Source organism: Egretta garzetta, unplaced genomic scaffold (genome assembly GCF_000687185.1).
Source record: "Egretta garzetta isolate BGI_Z169 unplaced genomic scaffold, ASM68718v1 scaffold33, whole genome shotgun sequence".
Lineage (NCBI taxonomy): Eukaryota > Metazoa > Chordata > Aves > Pelecaniformes > Ardeidae > Egretta > Egretta garzetta.
This window is the reverse complement of record NW_009259250.1, coordinates 594,903-605,223: the sequence shown is the minus strand read 5'-3', so window position 1 is coordinate 605,223 and position 10,321 is coordinate 594,903. Positions and strand designations below refer to the sequence as shown.

General features: G+C 38.1%; 1 protein-coding gene across 2 annotated transcripts; it reads right to left on the bottom strand.

Moving 5' to 3' along the window:
* Positions 1–229: 229 nt before the first annotated feature.
* Positions 230–10,309, bottom strand: DUS4L (dihydrouridine synthase 4 like). 2 transcript variants are annotated; one of them, XM_035891690.1, is made up of 6 exons: positions 9,778–10,309; positions 9,408–9,529; positions 5,828–5,945; positions 4,279–4,401; positions 3,143–3,369; positions 230–1,487 (listed from the first exon to the last, which is right to left on the bottom strand). In XM_035891690.1, the coding sequence occupies exons 1-6, from the start codon at positions 9,885–9,887 to the stop codon at positions 1,288–1,290; spliced, it is 900 nt and encodes a 299-aa protein (XP_035747583.1). In that variant the 5' UTR covers positions 9,888–10,309; the 3' UTR covers positions 230–1,287. The 2 variants fall into 2 exon arrangements, with proteins under 2 accessions (XP_035747583.1, XP_009634359.1); XM_009636064.2 differs by having other exon boundaries at positions 231–1,535.
* Positions 10,310–10,321: the final 12 nt, after the last annotated feature.

The window sequence follows — 10,321 nt, the reverse complement described above, 5'->3', positions numbered from 1 at the left end:
TTGCATTAAAAGAATTGTGAGAAATTAGATATCTAAATGATTAAAAGATTTGGGAAGTAGCATCAAAAGCAACCTCCCTTCCCCCAGGTTGTCACAATTTATAGTGCAATAAAAAAATCACAATTGTATACAAACCCAAGTAATTTATTTAGAAAATTTAGAACTATTCACTTGTACATTCATAGAAGTATCAGAGTCAGAAAACAAAGCAATTTCTGGTATGAATTTCTGTGTAAACATCTAAAGAAAACAAATTATTTGATTACAAATAATTGTACTACAGAGATTTGTGAAACTTCCCTTGCAGAACAAATGCAGCTGGTGTGTAATGTTATTATCTTGTTCTAATTTTCACTATTTCCCTCCTATACAAAGACTCAATGCCAAGTGGCTGTCATGCTTTGATAAGCAACATGCCAGCAGGCAGAAAGGACTGCAAGAGCCCCACTGAGCGAATCTGTCAGCTTTTCTTTGACCTATAAAGTTCTGTTTTGGTAGATGACAGGGATTTAATCTTTTATATAATTATTATACAATAGATAAACAAAACTGAATTTAGTTAAGATTGAACTTTCAAGTCTCACAGTTTAGATTCAGCTAAGTTTGTACTTCGTTTAAATTCTCTCTTCATTTTACTCTTTCCTTCTTTCCATCATTGTTTATCTATTCCAAGTTTCTTTCACTATATGAAGTGTGGAATTTTTCTGAATTGTAAGTAAGTTTAGAAAGTTTTAGTTTGCAAAAGGAACATCTAATTTAAAAGAGGATACTATGCTGGGCTTCAAGGCCTTGCAATCTTTAAGCTTGAAAAATCTACTCAAATTTAAAAGTGCAGCTTATGTCAGTTAAAGCAAAAACTTCTATAATTGCTCCCTTTGTATTCTTTTGGTCTAAAATTCTTGGTATTATTTATGAGTAGTCCTTCTGATTTGAGGAGGTTTCATGTAAGAAAGGGCCCTAGTTTTGCAAACACATTGCTGTAAGTAATTGTCTGGTGAAAAAATAAATTAAATTACTGGAATCTTACAATAATCAGTCCTCTGTGTAGTAGTGCATTGTAAATAGAACTCCATATTTGTGGAATCTGGAATATTTTGTGGAGTGAAAAATGCTGACATAAAAATACTAAAAATATAAAATATCACCCTGATCATAATGTTATGTTGTGTTCAAAATACTTATGCAATGTTTGAATGTGTCTAAAAAGTAGGAACCCAATTAAAAATTTAACACTGTATCGACAACTGCAAAATACAAATTTACACAGAACTAAAATACTTCCAGTTATCACACACCATAACGGTCATTCAGATAATCTAGTACTGCTGAGGTACTTGATAAAACATTAAAAACTTTTTTTTCTTGTTTTGAAGTTATCCGTTCCATCATGTACATTAAGTGGTGGTGAAAACATGTAAAAGGAGTTCCATGCTCAAGAGCAATGTCAACCCAGTCCTGGATGCACTTCAAAGGCGTCTCTTCGTATCCTGCAAACATAGCTGGATTTGCTAAGAGTCCTCTAGCCACCATTACACCTTCAAATTGGAAAATGAAGCAGTAAGTAACATTATAGTTTACATTTTATAATAAATCTTAATGTAGATTTTGCATAGCATTCCTTAGGACAATGACCCAAAGCTTACAGACAACTAATGGGAGAACAACAAGGAAGAGTATTATAGCTACACCAGAGAAATCCATTTAACAATCCAAACCTCAGAATACCCACACCACCTGTCAACAGATTCAACTTGATGACGTATCCTTCCAGAAATTTTGAAACAAAACACGGGACACAGAAGCCTTTCTTCCCTACTCTTTAAACTACAATTCAATAATATTTTGCTTCTATTTGCTACACACATACAAGCCTGTCTTTTCAACATAAAATTATGATGGAAAGACACAAGAGTAGCAATATCCTAAATTCAGTAATTTTTAGTGCAACTCAGCTGATTCACTGGCCTAGAATCCTTCTTCCAGTAAGAGCTCAATGTCTCAATTATATAAATCGCAGGGCTCTTGATCTGCAGTAAATCTTTCTGAACAAGCCAGTGTATTTGCAGCTATAATCCCAAATTGTCAGATAAACCCATACAAGTTCTATTGCAATTTTTCTGCGATTAAGGGATTCTGTTTTCCTGCACTGTCAACATATAACCTGTCACACTTAGTCTCTTCTTAAAAAACAGGATCATCAAAAATGAAAATTTTCTTTTGCTATTGTGTATGACAGAAAAAAAATGATGCTTCATATTTTTGTTATTCAAGAAGGGCAACTGGGCTATGAGAACATCCTTCTCTGTTATGTATTTCCGTCCTGCTTTGTATTTGGGAGGAAAGTCACTGTAGCAGCATGGCAGTTTGGTTCAACTATTTTTTGTTGTTGCTACTAAACACCAGTAACGTCAAAAGAAACATGCCACGTGAGCTTTTCCTTATGACACTAGCTACTGTTCTCTGTCCTGTTATTCTCTAGCTGTAAGACCCAAAGTGTGTAGATACAGATCACCTCTCAAAACATACACTGAATTTCCATATTGTCTTGAAACCATAGACTGTTGCAGGAATCTGTTGTGACTAAATAACTGCAGGACAATCTTTTACCCCAAAATTTTATCACTGAAGTGTAAGACAAGGTATGTACATACAGATCTAAGAGTGCAATGCCTCACTGTGTCCTTGAAGCTAACCATCTTAACTGTTAAGTATCTGCCTTAACAGTATTTCCTTTTTCCACCACATTCTTACTGTAAGAAATCTACTCCTATGTGCAGGAAGTAGAGATTTCCAAGTGGAAGTTTACAGTTCTTTAAAAGATGATTAGCTCCATAGAGAGATGGAATGAATTTCTGAAGGTCCCCCTGAACTCCACCACTGAGTGATGAGATAGCATAATTAAGCAAAGAGCTTTTGTAATTTGCCTCAGAAATCCATTATTTGTGGCTTTGAATAACAGTGCTTTAGTGCTCTGATGATTACAAGTGATTCTGTTTATGAGTTTATAAGTCATATAAAACATCCTCTTTCATTTGTCTCCTCAAAGAATGAAAAGCACTCAAATCATGTCCTACTTACAGCCAAAATAAATACTTTGAAATCTGATTTTTAAGTTTACTTAGAAAATAGTGTTTAATCTTACCATCTGCTCCTGTCAAGTGATGAACGTTTTCAGCATCTTTTAAAGTTTTAATGTCTCCATTAGCCACAATAGGTATAGACATGCTTTGTTTAATTATTCTAATTGCATCATAATGTACAGGCTGATGTCTTTCTTCTACGCTTCTCCCATGTACTGTAATCCATGAAACTCCAGTTGCTTCAGCTTTTTGACACAGGTCAACTGTTCTTTTTAAGTCCTCATGGATCCTAAAATTCCAAGGAATGAAAACGTTAGATAGTAAGTTACCTGAACTGTATGAAAAGCCCCGCTCCCTAAGGAGGGGTTACCACAGATTTGTATAACAGTATAAAGAAAGAAAATATTACTGTTGGAAGATAAAGAGGTTTTTTTAAAAGACATACAAGTTTGATGTATTGAAAGCACTATTTATTTAGCGTTTAGTGTTTCCCAATTATATCACATCTCTGAAATATACAGGGTAAATTTTACAGAGATTGAGCAAGGGCGCCCAAAAGATTCTAAAATAAACATAATAATTTTGCAGATTTTGTGGACAAAAAATAAATTGATTCATACTGGCTTCTCTTTCCCAGAGGACTGCAAACTGATTTGAAACTTAACTGATGAAGGGGTACAAAGCAAAGCAAAGCAACAGTTTACAGAAGTTTAGGAAGTGATGAAGGAAGCAGGATGCATGCTTTATAGCAGCTGTGGGGACCAGTTTCTGGTTTTGTTACCCTTCTGTTATAGCCAACAGCAACTGTGGCTCTGGCCCCCAACAGCTCACAAAGTAAATCCTTGTGATGACACAGACATTGCTTTTTTTTTTAAGGAACCCTAGACCTTTTAACTTGTACTGTCATGTCATTTGGATTACAAGAAAACTTCAGCATCCAGTATGTTATCTCGGTAAGTAGTCAAAGGCTGTGCTGGTTCTACTATCTAAGTTTGGGATTACTTGCCTCAGATGTTCTTTCACCATCTGGGGTCAAAAAATCTCAGCAGTCTACACATGTAAGGAAATTATTATAATGTGTAATATTACATTAATAGAATTACATATATCGTAATGTAAATATTACACTAACATTTCTTGAAAAAAAAATTAAAAGGGTTCTTCCATGTACCACAAACAGCACTTAAGTTAGACGTACCTTATTTTAATAGACACTGAAAATCTAGGGTTGTCGATCTGATTCCGTACATGTCTCACCATATCTCGAATGAGCTCTGGTTTATTTATTAAGCAAGCACCATAACCTTCTGCCATTGCCCATCTTTAAAAGAAAAAGAACATTTGTATTCTACATTTGAAAAAATGCAGATCAATTTCAGTCAAATACATCAATTTCTTTCTCTAGGACTTTTAAAATGTGCAGTTGAGTAAACAGAGATAGTACTGGCTGTAGATCAGCAATTCATCTGCAGTTTGACATCAGATTTAGATCCTGGTTCAGTCTCCATTGTGCTGTTAAAACTTGGGACAAGTTACTTATCTCTTCCAGTTCAATTTTTCTGTCCACAAAATGGACCCACGGAAGATGAATTAACATTTAATCAACGACGGTTTAGATCATACATAAAATAGTTTGATGTTTCCCCTTCCATCGGATCATGGATTTTTCTTCTAAACAGAAAATGACTTTGGATTGAAAAGGAGGATTTCTGAAGTGCAAGTAAGGATATGGTTTCAGTAAAATCCTATTTTCCGTCAACTGCAAAACAGGAAATAACCTTTTTTTTTTCCCTTAAACAATTGTTCTTATTAAGGCAGACTAAGCACAAAGGTTTGTTATTTTGAAACCAGCACACACAAGAAACAAAGGATTCAAATGTAAGCCTATATTTTTGGCCTAAGAGGAACTTACGGTTTGGCATTCTTAACTGTAGTTAGCTTAGAAAAAAAACACTTCCATTCTGAAGTCTCAGATCTCTCCAGAAAAGTTTTCTCAAATACTATCATTTTAAGTCAAGACAACCTAATTAGAATAGATAAATTAACTATTTGCACCATAATATTATCTTTTGCTTTCCTATATTTATTTTTGAGGCCTTCACTTAGAAAAAGACTTTTTGACAAGCATGTAATAAATGGTTCTCAATTGAACCAGTTAGTAAGAATCTTCATTTGTACATTACTACTACGTTTCACTATGTTTCACTGTCAACACAAAATCTTTATCAATTTAAGTGAGAAGTGGATCACTAATTCACTGTACTTATAAATGTAGTAAAAGACGGAAGAAATTATTTTCAGCACTTCCTGAATAATATAATCTGTATAATTATATTTTAGAGATTATCCTTCACTTGCAGAAGTCTGAGACATCAGGGACTTGCATCATTATTTTGGGAATTGCCACATCATTTCTGAAAACACCCTCCAAATTATTTGCAGCAAGCTCTTTTTGGTAATGCATATTTAACAACTGTTGAGAAGGGATGGACACTTCATTTCTGAGCCAACATTCAGAAAAAAGGCAAGTTAGCAAATACACCTGGTTTTCCCGGTCTCACCATGGTGACAGACATCTCAGAACACGCAGAACAGTGTCTTGCCACATAGACATTTCTGACAGGTTAAAAAGCTGTTTCTCAAAGTCTATTCTTAAGTTAAGACAGAAATTGCTAAGAAAATGAAGACCAGCATTCTTTATTCTCAAATTATTTCATCATATTTACCCGTCTTTTTCAAAACTTTACCTCTGAGGACAGCCACAGTTTAGGTCTATTCCATCTGCAAAAGGACAGACGATACGGGCAGCATCACACAAAACCTGTGCTTCTTTAGCAGCAAACTGAACAATCAATGGATGATCACCTACTCCAATGAAAAGATATTCAGAGATTTAAAAATACCCAGAAAATAAAAAGAAGAAATTCTAAATTTTGAATGTTTTTCATATATTGAAAAGCTGTCTGGCCATGGTCCTGGGCAACTGGCTCTAGGTGACCCCGGTTGAGCAGGCAGGCTGGATAACATGACCTAAAGAGGTCCTTCAAACTCAGCTGCGTGTGTGACTGTGCGAGCCCTAGATCACAAATAAATAAAGGCAGCTGACCAGTGTTTATTAAATGAGTATGCCTACCAGGAGAGGTGGGAATTCAGACAAACATATGTGTCCTGTACGGCTGCTGGCTCAACATACACTTTTTCTGACTGAAATTGGTCAGATGCTTATCTTTCACAAAGATGATATATGAAATTAAGTATTCTCGATTTTTTCAGCAGCCTTCATGCTTCCCCTCCTAGCCTGCCCCTTCTTGTCTACATGCTGCGCCTTTGCTGTGCTGACATGGCTGTCTATCTTGCCAGGTGGGAAACTTGCTTATGGAACCAACCCTTCAGAAAGGAGCTAAACAACCCACAAGCTTTACCCTTCCTTATCCCAGCCCATCTTTTTCCCCTTCTGTGCCAGCATGGCTGGTTTTTATCCACAATGCGATATGCAGAGTTGGAATGATAATACATGGGCAGAGGCAGCTTTAGCAGCGTTGTCTCAAGTGGGAAACCAAAGTGTCAGTGCTCCTCAACTTGGGTCTGCTGAACTACTTGTGGTTTACTAAGTTCCTGCAGAGAGCCAGATGGTCATTTAGAACATGTTCTCCTCTTTTGCAGCGACTGCATTACATTAGACACCTAAAAATATCTCAGTCTTAGCACTCACTTTCCGTATAAACAATTGCTGCAGTTAAGAGGAAGGAGGGTATCTGAGCAGCAATGGAAAGAGATGATCCAACAAATGCACAAAGCAAGTGCACTTCTGGTACTGAAAAGACCACAAGTGCTTCTGAAGATTTTTCTATTTTAGTGGAAAATAAGTAGTTCTTGAAGTAGTGGTGTTTAAGTCAGAAAGGGCACCTGTGCCCTCTCAATCAAGCTGAGACACTGCTAGAAGTTACCTAAAAATCCAGCAAGCAAAAAAATCCCTTGCATATTTTCAAAACAGTGTCCATTTAATACAGTGTTCTAGCTGAACAGATTTACATTGTTACAGCTAATATTTTGGAATAATCCCATGCTCCTAGTTTTTTGGTTGAGCATTAACTAATAAAAATACAGAGTCTAGCCATATTAAATTTTTAGCAGCAGCCAGAAAGAACATCTACCTCTACTTGAGAAATATACAACAAAGAAATATCAATGCCGAAGAGAATTGAAAGCAGAAATTGCAATTGGAGGCTCCAAACCTACTCCACTAATTAGAAGACAAAATCCCCAAACAGCCAGGAAGTTAAACACAAAACCACAGTAAAATTTCACAACCTGTTGAGGAGCTACTTCTTAAAAGAATAAATGCTGATAATGTAAATACTATAATCTTGTCAAAGCTGTCTGAGGCAGAATGTTTTAGAGGTCTATAAAATTAAGGCCAGCATGAAAGAAGTGAATAGGGAAAAGATATTGTTTACAACACTAGAACATTTCTTTTTGTACCCCTTGATATCAGGCAGCAAAATTACAGCATAAAGGAGAATTTCCTCTTTCCCCGTCCTTGCAGCCCCCAGAATACACTACATATCTGACCTGCAGAACTTCAATGCCACATTGTATAGATCAGAAGTGTAAGTAAATTCAAAGGGGGCAAACTAGTGGCTCTGTGGAGCTTTGAGCCATATATATTGTCAGTTACATTCTTACTTATTTATTTTTACAAAGATTTATTCATGCTTTTTTAAAGTTGAATTCCACTAATAAGAGTCTACCTGTGCTTTCCAACAAGAATTTTCACTGTAACTGCCCTGTTCTATTTGAATAAGCACCATAGTAAAAAGCCATTGCTAAAATAACTAAATCTACTTCCCCTGCTATTATACATACACCACCAGTTCAGTGGTCTGAATACATTAAATCATCACTCTTCATACACACCGATCTTACTAGCACGATAGCAGCTTTATCTTGATTCCTGCAGTTGCAGTCTCTGCTTCTATGTTCCTCGTTACGCTCTTCTACTGCAGACACTGTATCATTATTGCCATCTCTTCCCACGTATTTCATACCACTCTTCTCTTTTGCTTTACAGCCAGGACTCTGTACAACTCCTTGTACTGCTTTTTGTATGTGTTCTGGTCATGTTTCTCTACCATGCCTGAAGCCTTGCTTCTCCCCATCAACCCTAGCCATGCTTCAACTTCCTGTCCTCTTGCCTTCTTGTCCCTCTTTATCACGCTCTCATTACCTCAAGGAGTCCACCAACAGCCCCTTCCCCTTTCCACTCCAGCTAATTTTAAACCCTGCTTCTTTTATCAATCCTTGATTTCACTGTATCAATGTCTGGTCTATTACTTTTTCGCCTTTAGCAACCCTTTTATTTTTGTTAGACACCAGGGAACTTTTCCCAGCAATGAGTTAAGTGTTCGTCTCTGAAACACACAAGAAACATCAATTGCTGGGAAAAGAATCTTACTACCATCTCGTACTGGGTCTGGCTGGGATGGAGGTAATTTTTAAATTTAAAGATTATTTATAGCAGCCTGTATGGTGCTGTGTTTTGGATTTTGTGACAAAACCAGTGTTGATAATACACCACTGTTTTGGCTATTGCCGCACAGTACTTGCACAGTGTCAAAACTCTTTCTTTTTCTTACTCAGCCTCCCTCTGCCCCCAGCAAATAGATTGGGGTGGGCAAGAAATTGGGAGTGGCCACAGCTGGGACAGCTGACCCAAACTGGCTCAAGGAATATTCCATACCGTGTAACATCAAGCTCAGCAACAAAACCGGAGTGGTAGGGGAAGAAGAAAGTGGGTTGGGACACGGAAGTTGTGTTCCATAGTGACTGTTGCTTAGAGACTGGCTGGGCTTTGGTCTGGTGGTGTGAGATGGGAAGTGACTGCCTTGTATTGCTTGTTTTTTTCTCCTTTCCTTCGCTTAATAAGCTGTCTTTATCTTGACCCACGAGTTTTTCCTGCTTTTGCACTTCCTGTTCTCTCCCTGTGCTGCTGGGACGGTGGAGGAGGAATGAGCGAGCAGCTGCAGGAGTGCATAGCTGCTGGCCAGCTATGTGTGGTCAACCCACCACACCACACATCTTAATCAGTTTGGAGGCCCTGATTTTCAGGTGGAGACAAGGTTTTCCACCATTTCCTTTGACACACTATCACTGGAATGTGCTTACTCTTACCTAGAGTATTTCTGTGGTTTTATAATCAATCAGATAGAGTATACCAAAATTGCTAATGGATGTCAAGTTGTGTGACAGACTTCATTCACTTGGCCAATTTGGTTTATCACCACATAAAACATTCTGTCAAGACAATGGTTTATTAAAAAAAAATACCTTTATTTGTTGTGAATTCGCTGTCTCTAGCTTTTGCAGATCTCACAAAATCAGCTGCCACTATCATTGGTGTGTAACACAAATCGCAACTGTATTTCCTAACCAAGGTTCTGAAAGCCAACCTGCAGACACATGAAAATTAAGAGATAAATACTGAAGACATTTTTCTGATTAGCTATTCTAAAATGCTGTTCTGACATGCAGTAGTGCGGGGATGTCCAAATATAATAATAAAATAAAACGCGTCCCACGTTTATCTCCATCTTCAATAATAAAAGGAGGGAAAAGTAATCATCCCTGTTGTTACAGTCAAGATAAACCTCCTCAGACAAAATACACTGAAAACATAGTTGACGTGACAGCTACTTACTTTGAATAGCGAACCATAGGGGCACATATTTTTACAACTTGCCCAGAACGAAACAAGTCCATGGGATCTTTTAGTTGGCATTGTTTAGTTTCTACGTTGTCACCAATCATGTATAATTAACAGTCCTTTGAGCATCTGGAAAAACAAACAGCGTTCGCCTGTAATTCATTCAGCTGTTTCTCACAGGCCATGCAGCAAAGCATTGCAGCTTAAACTGGACTTGCTTTTTGGGAAGGCATCCCGCAAGAAGTCCCTCGCTTGCGCGGCGTGAGGAACAAGCCTTCTGCCACCAGCAGCTACGAGCTCCGGCCCTGCGCCAGGGGCCCCGTCGCGATTTTCGTAACACCCCCGCTGCAAACACCGCCCTGCTTCCGTTCCGACGGTACGGATGGCCCCGGCTGGGGGGGCGGTCTCCATCCCGCCCGGCCCCTCGGCCCCGGGCTGCGGGCAGCGCCTGCCCTGCCCCACAGCCCTCACGGATTAAGTTTTTCCTTGCGTCCGGCGAGAACCGCCCCTGCTTCAGCCCCGGCCCGCGGTCTCTCGG

Excerpts from the sequence above, each read along its gene's own strand:
- DUS4L (XM_009636064.2), bottom strand. The coding sequence starts at position 9,887 with ATGATTGGTGACAACGTAGAAACTAAACAATGCCAACTAAAAGATCCC. Across the intron at positions 9,530-9,777 it reads CCTATGGTTCGCTATTCAAA|GTTGGCTTTCAGAACCTTGG; the intron begins GTAAGTAGCTGT and ends ATGTGTCTGCAG. Across the intron at positions 1,536-3,142 it reads TCACTTGACAGGAGCAGATG|GTGTAATGGTGGCTAGAGGA; the intron begins GTAAGATTAAAC and ends TCCAATTTGAAG.